The sequence below is a fragment of the Echiichthys vipera genome (genome assembly GCF_963691815.1).
Source record: "Echiichthys vipera genome assembly, chromosome: 1".
Lineage (NCBI taxonomy): Eukaryota > Metazoa > Chordata > Actinopteri > Perciformes > Trachinidae > Echiichthys > Echiichthys vipera.
The window spans coordinates 33,701,377-33,722,810 of record NC_139826.1 but is presented as its reverse complement, the minus strand read 5'-3'; the positions used below and the strand labels follow the sequence as shown (position 1 = coordinate 33,722,810).

The following is a 21,434-nucleotide window of genomic DNA, read 5'->3' as shown; positions in this document are numbered from 1 at the left end:
GCCCTTCTTGTGACGCGCAGCTTTTGTCACGTCTCTCTTACAGTCTCTGGTCGAGCCAGTTGAACGCCATTCTGTCACTGCCCAAATTTAGCTGAGCTCCACCTTAACGCCCTCACACCTGTAGGAAGAACACATTTACTGAAAACTCCTTAGTACTTGTTGGATGCCAGACAAAACCTCACGACCAAGTGGGACTTCGGCGCTTTTGAAAGGAAGCGTATCAGGTGGCTTAAGGTAATTAAGGATTTATTTCACTTCTGTATTCGAGATGGTCCCATTTGTGTTTCCGCGTGTTTATTCCATGGAGGTTGTGGTTGTTTTGAGTTGACCAAAGTTTGTAGTTTAGTGGCCACAAAGACGGCAGAAATGATCTGTTATGATTGAAAGGTTTCAGTACTCGCAGAGGTTTCTCACAATTATCATTTGATGTTTACATTTATAGCACATAATTGATCTTACAGAAGCTGCATTGAAATAATACACAGAACTTAAATGAAGTTTCCTCTTCTGAACCTCCAAAGATTATGAAAGTCTTGAGACAGAGAATGATCGTACGACAAACTTTAAGAGATCTAATTTTCAATGTATGTTATGGAGCCAACTTGTTCATGTCAGTGGGGAGAGTGTTGTACAACCAGTGTTTTAAAAGTGTTTTGTGGAAAGCTTTGCATACATGGCCGTCAGCCATGCTCCTGCAATGTGTCGGTTCCAGTTTTGAACCTGTTCAGTAAATGAATGTTCAGGAGAACAAAAGTTAAAAGCTATGGGCCGTCCGCTTTGTAAAAACAACAACATTCAAACCAGTTTTTCTCAAAACATTAAAGCATTTTGACCTTTTGTTTCAGCCACGTTGAGTCAACATTATTAAATCACCATAATCTTTATATATTCAATCCAATTCAATGTTATTTAAAGTGCCAAATCATAACAAAAGTTATCTCCGGACACTTTACAGAGTAGGTATAGACCACACTCTGACTTATTTATGGTTTATATAGACCCAACAATTTTTTTAATGTACTACATTTCCATTTAATGTAAAGACAACACACATTTAATGTAATAAGATCGGGGCTGGATGCATCTGATTATCCTTAGAGGGCCCCAAGTGAAAATTTACGTCCTCAACCTTATCTAAGGTGTCAAGACTTCAGAGCTTGTACTGGGCTTATTTTTCTATGAAGGGAGAATCGGTGGAGTTATGAAAATGTTTGTTTCTATTCCCCAGAGTTCGATTTCAATTGTTACTTTACTTTCATATTTGCGTTGAGATTATAATATTATTGGTTAATATGTATAAGTAAATAATAAACATCAAAGGAGATGATAAGCAATGATGTACAATAATGGAAGTAAATGATGATGAAAAGTGAGTAGGTAAGGATTTATAAGGAGAGGACAAGTTAAGCTCCTCATGCAGATAAAATATAAAATCTGAGAGACACTATAAAAATCTCCATCACTTCATGTGAACCTACGTCTCCAATCAGCAAACAACCTCCAGCAATAGAAGAAGAATCAAAAACAAACACCTGTTGCATGAAATAATTTAATCTCATTCTATTTATTTGGTTAAAACGCACAACCACAAAAAATCATCATAGATGGAGAGCCGAGGTTGTATCTAGAAGTTAGGATCTGAACCCTCAACCATCTCTGTGTACCACACAAATCTGGGTTTTTACTTGGACGTTTGACAATGTGATGAAATACTGGAAACCCTTTGGAAAGGAAGGACACAGAGCCTCCTCATAATGGAGACGCATACGTCTTAATGTATGTTCCTTCCCCTCGTGTCTGCTTCTGTTTAATCATGTGTTGAGCTACGCCCAGCCACGCAGATGAAAAAATGCATTTGATATGATGGTGAGCATCTTGGTAGTTCAACTTGGCACAGAAGTCATTTTATAGTCACATGTTCGCTGTATCGTCCAATCATAAATGCCCACGACTTATTCACAAGGCGCTCCAGTCTTTATTTTATCATGCCAAATGCTCACACTGCTCCTAAACACTTCGGCACTGCCTGCTGTTAAAGATGCAATTTATCTCCTTTTACATCCCCAGCCTCCTCCAGCCTTTAGTTATATGTGAATTGTTTCTTTAGATTCACGATTGACGAGCCGAACAACCATTAATGAGGAGTTTCGGTTGAGAATATCCTGGAAATTGAAGATTAAGCAAACTGAAGGAACAATGTCGACATTTTCAAAACAAAAATAACAAAACTTAAACTCTTTTTTGCTAAATACTCCAATGAATATAGTAGGAGTGTTTGTGGATTTCATAAATAACGTGAAGGGGGAAAAAACAAACTGCAAGTCAAAGTTGTGCATTCGAAACCTCACTTAAGGTGTTGGTTTTATCAGCAGCATGTCGTTAAATCGTTGTTCATTAGAGTTTTTTCACTTTTATGCATGATGTTTCTGGATGCATGTTGGGTTTTGCTACTGTAGATGTTTAAGGTTGAGCTCATTTTAGCTCCCTTATGTACTGTTGGGTCGTTTAATCTACAGCAATGCATCATGTTCTGTAAGATAATCATATGTTTGCAGCATCACTGTCCTGTGATGAACCACGTATCTCTAAAAAGGTATTTCCATGGTGTCAGGAACCAGCCCTTTGTGATGATGCTTTTTCTAAAGAGTTTATTTAACTGAAGAAGTAGGAGATTTTTCATAAAGACAGAAAACACTTAAAGGAACACTTCATCCGTGTGTTTATGTGTATTTATTCAAGGACAATGCACATTCATTACCACAAGCACTCGAGTCCAACGTGTGAGCAGGCTGGTTTTCATTCCTGGCAGGTTTGTGGCGATAAAAGAAAACTAAAAATACAAGAGCACAAAAATTCCACATCAGCACGTCAGGAGATTCATTCTTTTCACTTGACAGAAAGAGGGTGAAAAACCAGCGACTGAAGAGTAACTCCTAAGTTATTTAAGAGCAACATTTGCCTCTCGGATGAAGTGAAGTCAAAGTATAAAGTTGCATTAAATGGAAAATCCTCCAAAAAAAGAGCTAAAAATGAGGTGTGTCTATGTTTATCTAATGTCATTTTGTTCCTGTGTTGACTTCTGTTAGATAACTTCCTTCACCAGTGATACAATCTTACCATCATCACCAACCAATACCATCATAATGATAATATTATGAGATATAATGGTGAGCTCTGTGGTAGTTCAGCCTGGCAAGGTAGTCATTTAATAGTCACATATTCCCTGTGATCGTCCACGACCGGTCTCATTCAGTAATGTCCACATGCTGCTGTATTAAAATATTATGTGTTCATTTTTGTGTAGATATCGTGTATCTTAAGATCTGTTGGATGCACATCATGTTTAAATAGCTGGTTTTGACTGAAATAATCTCATTTTTAAGATGCTTTATTGGCAAAACAAGGCAAATGTATGTATGCAAAGCGCGGTTCATACCAAACGGCAACGTGCTTTACAGATGACACGGGTAAAACCACAAGTTATAAAACATTAAATGCAGGCAAACATAAAAGAAAAAGAATTACAGAAAGCAGCTCAAAGCACAGAATAACAAAAAAAAAACAAATTCACAGAGAATAAAACAGAAAATCAATTTTAAGCAGCGGTGAAAGAGTAGCTGTTTAGCTCTGATTTGAAAGTAGTCTGTTCTGACTCAGGTCTGAGCTCTTTTGGCAACTTGTTCCGCATTTGAGCATTAAATAATGCATCAGTGCATCTAACTGTTCACTGACATGCTCACAGGTGAGTTTCGACGTTGGGGTCTCTTTATGTAACATCTTTGAATTTCAACCTTTTGAACTTCAGGCAACACGTGGCACAAACGGCACGTAGCATACCAGGAATTACAGAGATTTACTGTTCACATCACTCAGCGCTATTGTTTTTTCTTTTTCTTTTTCCATACAGTAACCGATCATTTCCATACCACATGTCACATCTCAGTTTCCGTCACAGACGTCAGACAAGGGCTTTCAAGACACATTATGCTGGGTATGTAAAATGCATGAACAATAGCAGCTTTAGTACCCGAGAATGAGCCACGAACATGCTCAACCTCTCTGTCTCTGTGCTTTCCTCTCTCACTTAAGAGCAGAGATGCCGGACGTCAAACTGAGCATCCTGTTCCTGGGCCTGACGCTCCTCCTGTTGGGCCCGGCCTGCCAAGCCCATTCCCTGGGGCTGACAGTCCACGTCGTACCCCTGGAAAGCGATGGAGGGAATACGGTGGGCAACGTTGTCTCTTACCCAGAAAAACACGTATCACAGTGTCTTCGGGTCTTAACCCATTGGCACTAACAGATGGCTGTTATTACACATTTCTGATCCTATTTGTGTTAACTATAACTAATACAAACCATTTTTATGCTGTTTAAAAGTTTTTTTTAACTGATTTAAAGTTATCATTTCTTGACCTCATTATTATGTTATTTGCATCTAATGGTCATAGTTTTAATGATGTTTTGAAACCACTTTAACCAGGAACTTTACAGGTACTTCTCACACTTTCCAGTCATTTTATTCCTCTAAAACTTTATAATCCTTAAAATAACCACATAAAAGGCCTTCAGAGGTCCATTAGAATAAGAGACTATTCATCTTATAACCAAAGATCCTGACATTCTTCTTACTAACTGACACATTTCTGATCTTATTGGTGTTATCTATAACTAATACAAACCATTTTTAATGCTGTTTAATAGTTGTTGTTTTTTAACTGATTTAAAGTTATCATTTCGTGACCTCAACATTATGTTATTTGCATCTAATTGTCATAGTTTAATGATGTTTTGAAACCACTTTAACCAGGAACTTTACAGGTACTTCTCACACTTTCCAGTCATTTTATTCCTCTAAAACTTTATAATCCTTAAAATAACCAAATAAAAGACCTTCAGAGGTCCATTAGAATAAGAGACTATTAATCTTACAACCAAAAATCCTGACATTCTTCTTACTTACTGACAGGAACCACTTATTAAACAACTTAGATCCCAAAACCACTTTTTTTTTTGATTCATAAAAGTAATTTTAGAGTATCAATCATTATGAAACTGTGTAATATTCATTGTCATCTTTTAGTTCATCATTTAGTGGTCATATTAAACCTATTAATATCCCTGCGAACTATGTACAAAAAATATACAGAAATACACAATATGTATGCTTTCTTTGATTACATTTAGTTACTCAGAAATCAGCATATTGTTGCACAGCAAATGACAACTGAACACAAATCCAAAAAACACGCAACAATGTTTACATTAACACAGAGAGTACATCACTAGCTGTCGTTTGTAAGACCAATAGAGTAGTCATGAGGTATTCTAATACCTCATGACTGAAACAATGGGCTACTGAGTGCAGGTGTCTGTGATTTGCTCTTGTGCGTGAGGAGAGACAGTCTGAGCTCGCCCCACAGGTTTCTTGGTGGTAAAATCAATCTATTCAAAAAAAAGACAGCTTGTCATTTTGTCTTTTTACGTCTTGCAGGTGCGAGCTTATTTCAGCGCCATCGCTCCCACTCCTTGCCCGTCTTTGTCTGAACTGTGTGCCGTCGGGGAGGACTGCCTGGTCCACACCACCTCAGTACCTTTCAATGGAACCAAACCCGGCCCCGGCTGGTGTGTCCGCCAGTGGCAGAAAACCGTCCCCAGTAATTACGAGGCTACGATAACTTTAGGGTAGGTCTGGACCTTTCAACTAAAATATGTGGAACTCATCCTTCTTTACATCTACACGTTCTTTTAGTAACTTACATACTTTAATAATAAAAGGGGCGCTCTCTTTGCCATATTTCACTGTTGCTTCCTCCTGTTTTGGGATGTTTTGGGCTGAAACGTGCACATAAATGCAAGTAAACAGTGTTTACAAGAGGAAGTCCTTTGTTTGTGCTTTTCATTTTGCCTCAGTAAAACTTGTGAGTTTGTGGAAATTGTCTTGATATGGTTGTTAACTTCCTTGCTTTGTTCTTAGGCTATTATATTACCTCTGCAGTTAGAGTTAACTGAAGCACGAGTAGTACTAAGGTGGACATTTGTATTTGGTTTCACCGTGTCATAAAACCATAAACACCACATAAGAAAACATACAACCAACAGAAGTAGGCCTTTAGAGTTTTCCCTCCAGAATATAAAGCCTACACATAATTAATACATAATAAAAAATAATATGTATCTCACCAAATGTCATATAATCTCCAGTCTGCAAGTTATTATTATTATTATTATTGTTAATTCTAGCCTGCAGATAACTGATGGATGATTAAGGTGATTTATTTTTCACATTTGTAAGAACACGATATTTGGTGTGTAATGAAAAATGCTCGTTTCTCATCACTTTTCGACAGTTGTGTCTCCTGACTTGTTCTGTGCGATGCTCATTGCTTTTTATTTCTTTAACATCCCTGTAATCCTGAGTTTAGGTGTAAAGGCTTCCACCTTTTACTATTTAACTCAGTATTTATCTTGTGGCGTTGTTTTAATCTAGCATGTTATTTGATTTATTCAATCGTACTTTGAATCAGGCTGCCTCAAGTAGTTTCAGTTATTCTGATACACACTCTCTTAATTGTTTAGGTCCCACACAGAAATGTTTGTGGCAATAAAAGCAGCACCGAAGGTTCGGGAGAACAGCGGGAGACTCAACACACCTGCTTTTGTTGCTCCTTTTCCACCACTAAGGTCAGTTATACACACACAGACACACACACACACACACACACACACACACACACACACACACACACACACACACACACACACACACACACACACACACACACACACACACACACACACACACACACACACACACACACACACACACACACACACACACAGTTTGGATGATTTGGGTAAAGGCAAAAAGACGTGTCCTTAGCTAGACATAATTACAAAGCATGAGCCTTAATAAAATGTCATGGAGGAGCGTTAGACACTTATGGAGAGTAGCACGCACAGCTCAAATCTTAAAGGGTGTATAGGGTGATAATGCCATGAGACTAAACATTAGTCAGTCAGTCAGTTGTTGTGCCAAAAAGTAATTGATGCGTTCATGCCCACACCCTGAACTCAATGTTCAGAACATTGATATAGCAGCAAACAAATATGTATGTGGTGGAGTAATGCTGGATCAGGTCACTCTATAGTGCACATGAGGCCGGGGGCTGAAGACAAACATTTCAAAGCGTCGCTGCACCTTTAAAGATGTATCGCCCGATCTATACATCCGCTCCATAGATCACTGTATGTTATTAAATAGATTTAAAAAGGCTTTCAATATGTGATAAAGCTTGAAAATGGAGAAGGGGTAGTATTAAATAAGTTATTCTTCTTCTTTTCGGACATGTTCAACTTGTTTTTTGTTGGTTATTTTGTGTTTTTTTTATAGCAACAAAAAAATGTTGCGATTTTGTTATTATTATTGGGTTGTTTTTTTTTAGGGGGGGGGTTTCTTACCTTATTTCTATTTATGTTGTTACCCCTTTCACATGTTAAAAAAAACAAAAAAAACTAACACTTTTTGGCAAGTGGAAAACTGCATGTTACTGATCTGCCAAATGCAACCTGTAACATATAACCCTCATTAATTAAATCAGGTCGAGTGCAAAATGGCATTTTATTGGTTATTTTGCCACTTTAAAGACATTTCTGGTAAAAGGGACCGGGTCTGTCAGATATAAGCCTTATTTCAGTAAAAATAATAATAACACACAGCAGAAATACTCTGTTACAAGTAAAAGTCCTGCATTCAAAATGTTACTTACGTCAAAACAGAAAAATATCAGCATCAAAATGTACCTAAAGCACTCATTATGCATTATGAATTACCTGTTTCAGAATAATATATTATTGGATTATAATTATTGAGAGATTAATGTTGATACCACTTTAATGGTGCAGCCGACAAAGGTGGGTCCAATGTTATTTAAAATAGACTGCTGTGTAGCTAGATAACAATATATCCTATTTTATTTGTTGATGTTTTAATAATCAGTAGCCTATCTGTAAAGTAACATAATTAAAATTTAATACATGTAGTGGAGTAAAAAGTACAATACTTCCTCTGAAATGTAGCAAAGAAGAAGTATAAAGTAGTATAACATGGTATTACAAGCAGGCTACATCACAACTGTACTGAAATGGGTATTATGTATTAGTTTATTTAAAAAGAAGCTTACTGTACTTGAGTAAATGTACTTTCCACCTCTGTAAATAACCTCACATAGACCCACAAACACGTACATACATTATTTAAAATAATAAATAAAGAAAAAGTCATTTAAATCGCATTTAATCATTCAAACAAAACTAGAAGTGTATAAAAAACGGAAATGCAGCGTTTTGCCAGTTGCCAGGCAACGGGACGAGAACCAGGAAGTTTCCGGTCCCTTTCCAGTAAATAGCCAGCCCCTCACCGTTACTGTAACACGTTATAGCTTGTTATGTCAGTTGTTAGAGATTCAAACATGTCCAATTTCGCTTCTCTCCTTTGTTTTGGTTGCATTTGGGGTTTGAGGGACTGATTATCTCTTTGTTTCCCGGGAACAGAGCCCGTGTGGACTGCCCTCACCATTTCCATCTGTCGGTGAAAGACCTGGATGGGGACCGGGCGAGGTGTCGCTTTGCTCTGCCCGACCAGGGGGAGTGTGTCAACTGCACCCGGCACTCTTTTATGGAGCTCGATGAGGTGAGTCTAACTTTTAAAAAGTATATTTATTATTAACTGCAGTGAAGAAAGATAAGATTAGATAAGATCATCCTTTATTAGTCCCACAGTGGGGACATTTTCAGAGTAGAGAAGATGCAAAATAACCAAAGCATCATCAACAGATGCAGATTTTAATAGTATCATATGTAAACAATAACATTAAGAGTCAGAAATAGCTCAAAACAGTCAATAAAAGTGTACTCAGATCTTTTATGGAGCTCGATGAGGTGAGTCCAACTTTAAAAGTATATATATTAATAACTGCAGTGAAGAAAGAAACTAAAATCCATGTGTAGGCTTTATGATATGAAGAGTAGAGGAAGTACTTCATTTACTGAAGTAACAGTAGGAAATACTGCAAATCATTTATTTTTTTTGAAAAATTAACAGTAAAAGTACTTGTTATGCAAAACGGACGTGTTACACCATGATATATATGATATATGAAGACACAATGTTAGTTTGAATAAGCCACAGACCTCATTGTGGACCTTGTCCATTGAAAACTTGACATCCTGTCCGGCTAAACTCTTTTACCAGGAGAGATGCATGTTGCTATTCACTGGAAAAGCATCAGCGGGGCAGTATTTCATCTTCCTGATGGTGGAGGACCTGATTCCTGTGCCCAAAATGAGCCCCGCCACAGACAACACACCCCTCAGCTCCGTCCCGGTGCACCTCTCTCTCACTGGTGAGTCAGCCAATCATTTAATATAACACCATTAATATTGTCCATGTATGTTATGGAGCACATACACACGTACAGAATTACACAGACTTACGAAGGATAATAACTACAGAGTGTTAAAACATAAACAAGCGATGACAAAAGTGGCATCTGAGTTTTTCACACAACAACAAAAAACGTGTTATTAACACCCTAGCCAAATTTGAACGAACATAAATATGCAACATACGTTTTTAATCACAAAAACTAAGCAGACGTCTCTTCTCTGAAATGCTCCTGGCAAGTTCACTGGGGTGTGTCCACTGGGGGGAAGTTGGCATTCTTGAATAGAAATAAATGTTTTTTTTCATTTAGTGCTGGGAAACAAATCATCCAAGCCCTTCTGTTATCTGTTATTGACTACAGCGACTTTTTATACATGCATGCAAATACATCAGCTTTAGAAAGGCTGGATTCTGTGTACCATGCTGCTTTACGATTCATCTCCGACTCCGGTTTCCGCACACACAACTGCACTCTGTATGAGAAAGTTGGACTTCACCTGCAGAATGGAGCACTGGTGTTTCTTTCTGAGGCTATTTCACATCAACTTCCATCCTTTCTCTGTTCCCTACTGGCTCCTAGAAACACCAGGACCGGCACCACCTGGCCCATCAGGTTTATTATGGACAATGTTCCTCGAACCCACACTGTGTCTGGTGAAAGGGCTTTTAAATCTTTAGCCCCTTAATCGTGGAATAAACTACAGGATCATTTTTGTGGTGGAAATTGAACTGGTGAGAAGGAATAAACTGGAGACGAAGATCTGTATTAAAGGGTTATTTTATAAAAAGGTTTTGAGAGCAAATACAGTCACAACCCGAGTATGGATCAGAACAATGTGCAAACTCAACTGTATTTATAAGATATTACATATGTGATCAGACATCTCACATGATTTGTCTGGACACAGCAAATAATACTTTAATAGAAACAGGAACTGTAAAAGTGGAAAAGTTCAATAAAACGTGGTCAGGTGGAAATTGCCTGGTTCAGGCATCTAGTAAGGATGGACCCAGGACTAGGTGGAGAGATTATATCTCCACACTGGCCTGGGAACGCCTCAGGATCCCCCAGTTAGAGCTGGTTAATGTGGCCCGGGAAAGGGAAGTTTGGGGTCCACTGCTGGAGCTGCTGCCGCCGCAACCCGACCCCGGATAAGCGGTTGAAGATGAGATGAGATCCACACATGAAAATATGCATTTAGGGTTATAAATGATTTTATACATTAGCTTTTCATAATAGTACAAATTGTATTTATCCATACACCATTCATACTCCCTCATCAGCATGGACCATTTTTCAATGTGAAACCAGGACTCCCTCGGAAAAGAGTTTTTAAACCTAAGTGGGAATACCCTCGATAAATAAAGGTGAATGAAATGAAACTGGGGCGTGTCCGGGGTGTCTCCACTCAGGGCGTGTCGGCTTGGGGCTGAAACTACGCCCGCGCATCTCAACACGTCAATTATGGTGTGCAAAACGGATGTCAAGAAACTGACACTTATTAGTCTGAGGCAAACTATAGTTCTGTAAGTGACACTAAAGAATTTTTACTCTACGTATGAGCACGCGTGTCGTTTTATAAGCACGTGAGTTTCTCTCCTGTCCTCCGCTACAATTTGAAGTTCTAGAAACGCCTCTTATTCTCCTTCCTTCCAGTGGAGGAGTCGACTACCAGCTGCAGTGATGAACCTTTGGCCACAGGTGAGACCCCCAAAGAGGACACAACGCTGTTTGTCCTGCCGTACCAGCAGGTGCAGTTCAACATCGACTTTACGTCAGACCTGGAGAGGTACGTTTGTTTGCATACATCTGTACGTATAGTATGTAAGTAAGTCGTAGTGTGTGTATCACTATCAACTGTATATATATGCCCTGAACACCCACATGTGCTTTAACCATTGTGCATCCCTTTAAAAAAAACTCATCTCTCGTCGTCTTAGAGGACAAAAATGGCCACTTCCTAAAACATTTTTTTTTTACTATATATCAATATTCATTTCCACTTTCACATAGTTCATTTTTTAACCATTCCTGATCATCCTAATTCCTTTTTTCAGCCTTTGATGTGTCAATGATTATCAGCGACATTGATTTATGATACATTGCATTAAACACTGCACTGCTCCATCAGGCAGCTGCAGTTTGTGTTGTTGTATATGTAGCAGTAAAAAAGTGAACAAGTGAGTGAAGTCAGATGCAGCTGAGGTCTAGTTATTATTAGTTAAAAGTGCCTGTTTGTCTTTACAGATTCTTTGAGCAAAAACTGTTACAAGTACAGTTCTGAGAGTTGAAATTAAAGGTCTCTCTTTATGTTTGCAGTGCTTTAGAGGTAGCGGTGGTCGGTCCACCTGAACTCTACAGGGTGGGTTTCAAATCACTCGGCCCCCTGGCAAGCATGACCATGGCCTGGGTTCGCGCCGAGAACACACTGGCCCGTCTTTTGCCCATCTGCTTTGCTGTGAATACCAACAGGTAGGTTCTGTTCGGGGCACTGAATGTGAAGCAATGCTGCCATAACATAACAAATAACGTGGTGTGATTCATTCTCTGGGACACTGTGAGCAGAAGAAAATAGTAAAAATGTTCTGGAAATGTACATTAAGTTTGTGTGAAAAAATTCAAAATGTCCTACAGAATACAGATAAGTCCCTTCGTCTATAATACAACATCTGCAATCATTCAGTTACTTGTAATTAGTACCAGTATTGTGATAAAAGTAGTGGTTTAAAGTGTTTAGGAATGTCTCAGTCAGGTAGAAGTATTCTTAACACACCTGAGTATACAGTATATTTGTTTATGTAACAGTAAAACATGTTAATTACAGGTTAACAAGTTCATTTCAGGTCTATGCTATTCATACTCACTGTGTAGATTTTCAAGATTCTCAAAGGTCGACAACACAAAATTATAACGAGATCCTTAATTTGGAAGGGAAACGCCATGTCTCCTGAGATTCAACTCGACAAAATCTAAAAAGACTTGCGATTCGACTCGTGACTTCATTTGAACTTGAACCTTTGGCCTTGAAAACACTGATAACGTTCTGCCCAAGCTCAAATATTCAAATCACTCAATCAGTTCATTTCCCCTTCATTCCTCCATAAAGTAGGCGAGTAAGTCTAATTCGAGAACTGTCCCATGAGGGTTTTTTTTTTACATTCACCTTTTATTTAGACATAAAACAACAACATACAGTATCACTCTAGAGGAATAATAGCCCCACAGAATGTACAGACATTTTTCCAACGTGAGGTAAAACACGACAGAAACTCTTTTGTGGTACGGGTTAAAAGTGTTATTTGCTTTGAAAGCGCAAGATTCACAGCATTTCTTTTTTCACGATTAAATGCAGCCGCACTTGTTTTTTTTTTTAATGGTTTTAACAAATGTTAAACAAACACATTTTTTAATTGAATTTCTGTTTGTTAAAATGGTTTTACTTTGTGCGTTATGACTTGTTTTGGGGCTTGACCCGAGACTCCAGTGCAGAGACTTCCATGTGACTTTAAAAACAAATGACTTGGTCCCACCTCTGTCATCTCAACATGTGATCCCAGTATGAGCACAGACAGTGTGGCATTCACATGCACACCTGCGTACACTGACAGCCTGCCAGTCACATGTCCATCTCATTGAGCGGAACATATTTAGGGCGTGATGCATGTGTTTTGATTTGCACTTCTTGTCTTTCCAGTTTGCAGTCAGAGCCCAGATGTGTCTGGCTGTACCAAAGTAAGAATTTCAGCCTCTTTGAAACATCATAAAAATGCCAGTTGTGTTTTACTGTTGCTCACAATTCACCACCCCTAACCTCCCCTCACCGCGGGGTTTCTCAGAAAATATTGATCGTTAAAATGTTTACCTTTCTTGATCTTTTCAGGGGAGATGATGACGCTACCTGAGGGAACAGGTTGAGAAAATATTATTACTTCATCACAATTATAGTATTCAAGTGCTGAGCGTGTCAAAGTTTTGTACTAAATATGCCTGTGGGTACGAACTTTTTAACAATCCAAGAATTTGCTGTTGTTGGCCTGCAGAGCTGACGTGTGTGAATACAGAGATGACTCTGGTGCTCCCCGTCTCCTCCCTGACTAACATCAACCTGGCCGAACTGCAGCTCAACAGCCCCAACTGTCCCGTCTCCTACAACGACACACACCTGACTGCAGTTATCTCCTTAAACGGCTGCGGCACCAAGGCTGTGGTAACATGCTCCTCCTTTCTCTTTTTTTTTTCTTTCTATCTTTGTTGTCCTGTCTTTCTTATTTTCGTTCTTTTAATAAATTTGAACCCCTCCTGACGTGTAAACTTACACATTTTAAAAGGCAAAAAATATGCTTTGTATGCATTGAACTGCATACATAGTGTAAAATTTCTAGTTTTGGGCTCTGTACTCCAGGACATTGGGTTTCAAACTTACTTTAACACTGACCATGATGTTTGGTGGTGTACACATTCATATGAGTTGACGCCATTTTAGCCCTGAGGGACTATGTATGTATAAAAAATGCTGCAATTTCTAGATGGTACATCATATGATAGGCTGCAACTAACTATTTTTATTTCTAAAAGTCTAATATTTTCTCGACTAATTGTCCTCTAATAGCTTGAATCAGATGGGAATGTATTAACACACATTATAAATCATAAACTCTACATGCACTGAAAAAGAAAGGACAAGTTTATTGCATCCAGGTGTTTATATGCCACAGTATATGACAATAAAGAAGTCAGAATACAACATTATTAGTTTATATTTGTAGTTTATATCTTCCTTTTCTCCATCTATTTATGACTAAGAAAGTGAGCAAACTTCAAGAGTAACTTTATACCCCCTGAAAATCTTGTTTTTGCAGACCTCAAGTGGTCAAACGTTTGCTTGTACAGGTCAATCTCAAAAACCCATGGGCTTCCTGTCCGACGGCAGATAAGCCTCTGAGGGCAAGCTAATATTTCGGGCTTTCCGGTGTAATTTGTGAATATCCAGGCCAAGACTTCCTCTTCCGAGTGGCGTTCATTGTTATAAACAGATATCTGGATATGAATGCAGATGGTACCATGATACAGTGTTTCTGCAATACTCGCAACATTACAAGACAATCACTTACATACATAACAATACCTGTGTGACTGAAGAAGACAAAAATATTGTATGAATTGAATCACAGTTTCCCAGAATTCAAAAATTGAGATGAAAACAATGTACAACAAAGTGCATAGTCTTAGCTTAGTGGCTATTTAACACACTCACACACTGACTGCAACTTGTCCATGTCCATGTGCCGTAAATCCAAAACTGCCCTAAACTGGCAAAAGACCAAACTGCCAGAATGTGAATGGTAAATGGACTTGTACTTATATAGCACCTTTCTAGTCTTCTGACTAATCAACGCGCTTTCACTATACTTGTCACATTAACCCATTCACACTGGCAGATGGTATGTAGATGGCAGTGGACATCTACACTTCATACCATCTAATCTAATCTAACCATTCACACCACATCCACACACCCCCATGCACAATACGGGGAGCAATTTGGGGTTTGACAAATTGATATTTAGTGTCTGTTTATGTGTATTGTTAATTTGTCACAAGAGGAAGTGATACGATCGATTGCCGTATCAATATTTTGCCCCACACCTACCTCAGGTCATTGTCAGTTGTAGTTAAAGTTGCAAGAGAGCAAACACTGCTTTTCGGTCTGGTGTTAAGTCACTTGCTAAAATAAAAGATACATTGCATTGACAGAGTAGTCAACTGAATGTGAATTCAATACTCTTCCTCATCCCCTTCTTTTCTCCCCCAGCAATCTGGTAACGAGCTGGTTTACACCAACACCTTGCAAAGTGTGCGTCCCTACACTGTAGTCAGCCGCCAGCCCTCCCTGATCCTCCCTCTGGCCTGCAGGATCCCTGGAGCCCAGGTCAAAGGACCACATTACCAAGTCGGCATGCCCACAGAAGAGGAGACCTTTGGTGAGCTCAGGGTTTGGATTGAACTGCACTTACCAGGAGATGGGCCCCTGTCGAAATTCACACGCGACGCCATATTGCGCTCCCACTATATGGACAGAGGACGAGTGCGACGAGCAGATTCACCATTGGAGAGCAAGAGCAACACCACTCGTGAAACCAATATTACCAGTGGGGCCGTTGGGTCCAGGATCAGCCAGCTTGACCTCCATCTGTTGTCCAACAGCAGCATTGAAAAAGCCGAGATGATAGTGAGCAACTGTTTGGAGTCTGAGACGGAGGACTTTTCAGTAACCTTCCCTCTTCTGGAGCAAGGGTCAGTGACAATCGACTTGTTTCCTGTAATAGTCTGAGGTTTAACATTTTGAAGATCTCTGAATTGGAAGCATAACACTTAAAAATCTAATAGTTTCCTCGCTCTTTTTCTTCCAGGTGTACATTTTCCAGCACCACATTAGAGGTTGTTACAACACAAACCTATTCCAAGGTTTACCGTCTTGATTTGAGCGCCCTGAAGGCCCAAGGATCAACGGTCTGTACGCTCATGCAACACACAAATACAATACATTTTTGCACTTCTCTATTTTTCCACACTGTGTGTCTGCGGCGACATTCTCTCTCAAAATGCAAATGTACCGCTATGTTAGTGACGCTGCTGACAGCTGTTGGTCTGCCGTTGGAACTCGTCGCTGTCGGTTACGCTGCGTTCACTTGTAACAGGAAATCGGGAGCTTCCAACTTCAGAGTCAGGCTTATAGTAGGGACAGAAGTGTAACAGGAACGTGTGTGTGTGTGTGTGTGTGTATGGATTTACGGACCAGAAGCACAGAGAGGTGAATGAGTGTTAATAGAGTTTACAAAAGAGCATAAAAGTCAACACATAGTGACTGAATGTGACAAGATGGAGGCTCTGAAAGAACAGGTTCGCCTGCAGTTGCATCTTACTGCCAAAGGGGCCGCTAGAAACAACGTATCTCAAATCTTACGGATCATGACTTTAAGTGATCCCTTAATTAGCTAATGTTAGCATGCTATAACACACCAATCTAGGATAGCAACTATGGTTAACATCAGCAAGCTTTGGGGAAATGTAACTACTTAAATGTATTCAAGTACTGTACTTAGGTGCAGTTTGGAGGTACTTGTACTTGAGTTTTTCAATTTTCTGCTACTTTAAACTTAAACTCAAGGGGAAACATTGCACTTTTTATTCCACTACATTTATTTGATACTTTTAGTTACTTCGCAGATTCAGATTAATAATACAAAATGTAATCAACAAATAAATGATGATGTACTTTATATAAAAAAAACCTTTACCAGATGCAACACTTAAGTGATGAACACATCATTATGCGTCAATGATAATAATACAATGGGCTATTCTGTGTAATGAGTACTTAAATGCAGAACTTTTACTTCTACAAATGCTACTTTTACTCAAGTAAAATATCTTAGTTCTTCTTCCACCACTGTCTGCATGTTAGCTTTGTTATTGCGGGCATGTTTAATGTCTAAAGTTGTGATATGATTGTTTCTGAGCGGTTTCTCCACACTGCTAACTTGTATGTATTAATTTTGTGTTTGGCAGATGTACGTCCGGTGCACAGTCAATCTGTGCTTAGCCACAGGAAATGGAAAGTGCCCTGATCTGTGTGCCCGCTCCTTTGATCAGAAAACACTGGTTGGCAGTGTGCTTACCAGGTCCTACACCGTTTCCTCAGGACCCGTTAGCCTCGTGGTCACCACTCCTGCACCAACCACAGAAGCTGGAACCACTACTACTGCTGCTAAAACTGCTGCTGCTACAACTACTACTACTGCTGCTGCTAGTGCTACTACTACTGCTGCTGCTACTAATTCTGGTGGTGGTAATGGTAATGGTGATGGTAGTGGGGCTGGTGCTACTACCATCACAGCTGTCCAGAACACCACCTCACATGGTAAGACACGATTATGTAAACAAAGCCTCCAATGTCTTTGGTTTTTAATTTGTGATTATTCAGGACATGAAATATCAATTCACTGGCCTGTGAATTGGTTTATTCTAGTTTGCAAAGTATATCTGCAAGCAAAACATTTTCAGTTATCTTTAAAGTCTTCTGTGAAGGCGGTTTTATTTTGGAGATAAGTACTCAATAAAGATAAATACACATAAAGCTGTTTGATATCAACCGACAACTGCACAAACTTAACCACTGCTTTGGACTCTACAGCCACTAGATGGCTCCAAAATAAAGAAAAAGTGTATTTCAGGGTCACGTTTCATTTTACTTTCTCCTTTAGTTAAAGTAAAGTAGTAGTTTTGACAATTAAAATGTACACACACACACACACACAGACACACACACACACACACACACACACGGCTACATGCATAACCTCTCCCCTCCTCTCTTGCAGCTCCAGAACCGGCCTCGGCCATGGCAGCAGGAATGATTTTGACAACCATCAGCTTAGTCCTTCAAATCATCTAAACATGCTGCCGGATGATGATCTGTCAAATAATTGTATTGTTCATTGTTACCATTTCTCTTTCTATATTATATATTAATGTATTTCTGTTCCATTATATCTATTCTAATGTTATTATTTTTACTATCATTGAAACGTCCCTGGTTTGAGTCCTTCCCCTCACTTCATGTAAGCTCTCTACTGTTTTTAGCAAATAGGAGTATACCTGATAACGGTCAGAGTCGGACTGAGTTCTTCTCATTATAACAAATAAACAGTGATAAAAATCCTTTTTAAAAACTTAATAATAGCACCGGACTTTGTTGTACTGCACAGTTCTGTGTCGCATCTTTACTAGATGCTGGATTTATTTGAGTAAATTGTTGCACATACAAGCATTTTGCCTTATTAGAGGGAAATTTAAAAGGCTAAATGATGAAATCCAGTCAACAGCTAAGCAGACTATATATTGCTGGATGTTCAAAGGGGATAACAAAAAGCCTCATACACCATTTTGTTCTTTTGTGCTCTCATTGGCTCCTTTCAAAAGGTTTTACTGACGCACACTGTGGATAAAATGTATGTGTATTTGAAAAAATGTAAGATAACTCACATATTTAATTGGACACCCTCTAACCTTAAGATGCAATGTTTGCATTTTTTCTTGGAACTACAAAATCAGTTTGAGACAGTAAAGTTGTGCTTGTCGTTGTGCGATGAACACCCTCCTTAACATAAATGTAAAAAAGACTAAATATATATTTTTCATTATAAATTGTTGGTATAACATGCATATATTATTAAACATGTATTCAAACAAAGATGTATGTTTTATTGATCTGTTTTGTTATAAAGCTGTACAGGCTGGTGGTCAGTTCAAGAATTAAAGAAATGTTGGCGCTACTTTTAAGGAAAATACAGTAAAACTTGCAGTGCTGGAAGAACCACTCAAAGTTTTTACTCCATAAAAAGAAGGAGAGTAGTAGTAATACCACACTGTGGAAACACTGTTACAAGTAAAAGCAATGTTGCTTAAGTAGAAGTAAAAAAGTATCAAAATGTACTTAAAGTACAAAAAAGTAGAAGTGCTCATGCAGAATGACCCATTTCAGAATATTATAGAATAATAAAATAAAATATATTATCAGGTTATATTTATTGATAGATTAATGTAAATACAACTTTAATGTTAAGTGAGGCTAACTCTAATTACTTTATATACTGCTGTGTAGTTTCCTCGTTAATTATATATGCTATTTCATTTGATAATATTTTTGTATTAATAATCCAAATAAAGATTAAAGGTAAAGAAACTAAAGTTACCAAATAAATGTAGTGGAGTAGAAGTATAAAGTAGTTTAAAACGGAATCACTCAAGTAACTAACAAGTACCCTAAAAAATGTATTTAAGTACAGTACTCGAGTAAATGTGCTGAGTTACTTTCCACCACTGCAAACTAGAGACCGATGCCAAATTGTGCCAGAGGCGTAAAGAGGATGGGCCGTACTTCTACGCCCCTTAATCCAGCGCCCTTCCTTAGAGCGCACTCGTCTTCGCTTTGATCTCAACTACAGGTCTCATGTTCCTTGACTGCACCGTGCACAGTTGTGATGCTATCACAGTGAAAACATCAGGCCACAGACAAACACCTGACAAAGTATGCAAACCTCCTCTGTGATAGTTCAAGCTGCAGTAGGTTTCAGAGACACAACTTATCATGACGACACACACACACACACACATACACACACACGGCTGGTGATTAAACACTAGTGGTATTGGAGGAAAGAGTGTAAGCATCTTTTTATCTATTGTTATAATGGATAGTGTTTATTATTGAGCATTTTTCAAAAAACGAGTAACAAAATGTTTCACATAAGATAAAAAACACAACCAGCAATATTAAAAAGCATACTGAACAACTTACAGGCGACTTAAAAAGTGGGTTAATGTAAACCACAAAAAAACCTTATAACTAAAGAAGTAAAAACAATAAAATACAACTAGTTGAGCAATAAATAATGCAGAGAATTGTATTAAAATGTCTTTAAAAAATCATCCCAATTGCTTGTTTCAACACAAACTCCCTGCAGTTATTGCATTCACTTTTTGGGCTAATTGTACAGTTTACCAGTTGTTCTGTGTTGTTATTGTTATGCATTGAATATTATATGAAATGCCCATAAAAAGTAAGTTGTTGAGAAAAGCTTTTGGCATGTACTTTACTTAACAGACTGGCTGCATGTGTGCACGACTGTCAGTCATTGTCAGTTGCATCAACAAAAGCAACAAAAATGTGGAGCCAGTCTATCCCAAAACGTTCACTCAAAGATTTAGTTATATATATATATATATATATATATATTTTTTTTTTTTTAATCATCATTATTCTCTTATAATGTTTAAAGGCTGTTGCCAACAGTACTGCCACTACTTCATTCCCCATCAAAGGTGTATACCCTGACATATCCTGGGAAATACAAACTGTAAAATGGAAATTAAAAAGTCATAATGTTGGAACTGAACACATATGAAATTGTGTTATTTGTGCACCAGGTTTGTGTGTTCTTGTCCATGTATGAAGCAGAGCACTAAACTCTCCTGATCCGGTACCTTCCAGGACAAAGATGTGTGTCTTTCCCAGAGCTTTTTCCTACAGTGTTTACTGCTGTGATTTAACAGAGATCATTATTAACATATTCATATATTTATACATCATATTTTAATGTTACACATCCATTTGGAAGGCACATTGAATCCTTCAGCTCAGTTGTATCTGTTCATGGCTACCTACTTTGCCTATAAACCAGTGAGCCTATCATCAATGTTGCAAAAATTTATTTATTTATTTATTTATAATACGCTGCATTCATGTTAATGTCTATTTTCAGGAATATCTTTGAGGAAAAAAACGTTGGTAAGATTATCAAACAATTTCACGGACCCCCTGCAGGGTCCCGGACCCCCTGTTGAAGATTTCCTCTATAGATCAAAATGCATACACTTTATTATTAGTTATTTCTAAGTGGCATGGGAGATGTCAGATCCATATTTGTTGTTATAAGTATAAACATCAACTTATACACTTTTCTGTTTGTCACTGCCTTTCAGTAAACAAAACTGTTTATAAATTGCTTATACTGCACAGTAACGGTTGGATGTGGAGAATGAACAGAACACCGCCATCTAGTGTCTCAAGCTCGTAGTCACAACAACAAAAAATAATTCCACCACTCAGGTTGCCAGGTTGGTCAGACCTGGTCCAGTAGCCTACAGGAGACTGGAGTCTGTTTGAGCCTGTTTGAACCCATCACATCCGGCAAATCGCACCATAAAACAAGTGTTGCAGAGGAGTGTGACTGACAGTTACCGTTAGCTGTTACAGTTAAGTAAACATGAAAGTTAGTTTACCGATCAAGGAGAAACGTAGACATTTCAGCGTGCGTCTTAATGCCGTTGAACTCCTTTATCTTAGTCCATCGAGTGAAGTCTTGGCCTATATTGACTCTGGTTTTTTGCCCGTCTCCTGTCACTCAGCTGCTGGGACAAATAAGCAGC

General features: G+C 38.5%; 1 protein-coding gene across 1 annotated transcript; it reads left to right on the top strand.

Annotated features, from left to right (window-relative positions):
- Positions 1-122: 122 nt before the first annotated feature.
- Positions 123-18,687, top strand: LOC310960526 (uncharacterized protein). Its single transcript, XM_083932240.1, has 16 exons — positions 123-234; positions 3,908-3,991; positions 4,090-4,225; positions 5,492-5,682; positions 6,577-6,681; positions 8,551-8,689; positions 9,251-9,401; positions 11,100-11,232; positions 11,763-11,915; positions 13,138-13,175; positions 13,324-13,353; positions 13,484-13,650; positions 15,256-15,737; positions 15,854-15,953; positions 17,013-17,364; positions 17,825-18,687. The coding sequence occupies exons 1-16, from the start codon at positions 164-166 to the stop codon at positions 17,896-17,898; spliced, it is 2,406 nt and encodes an 801-aa protein (XP_083788366.1). The 5' UTR covers positions 123-163; the 3' UTR covers positions 17,899-18,687.
- The last annotated feature ends 2,747 nt before the right edge of the window (positions 18,688-21,434 follow it).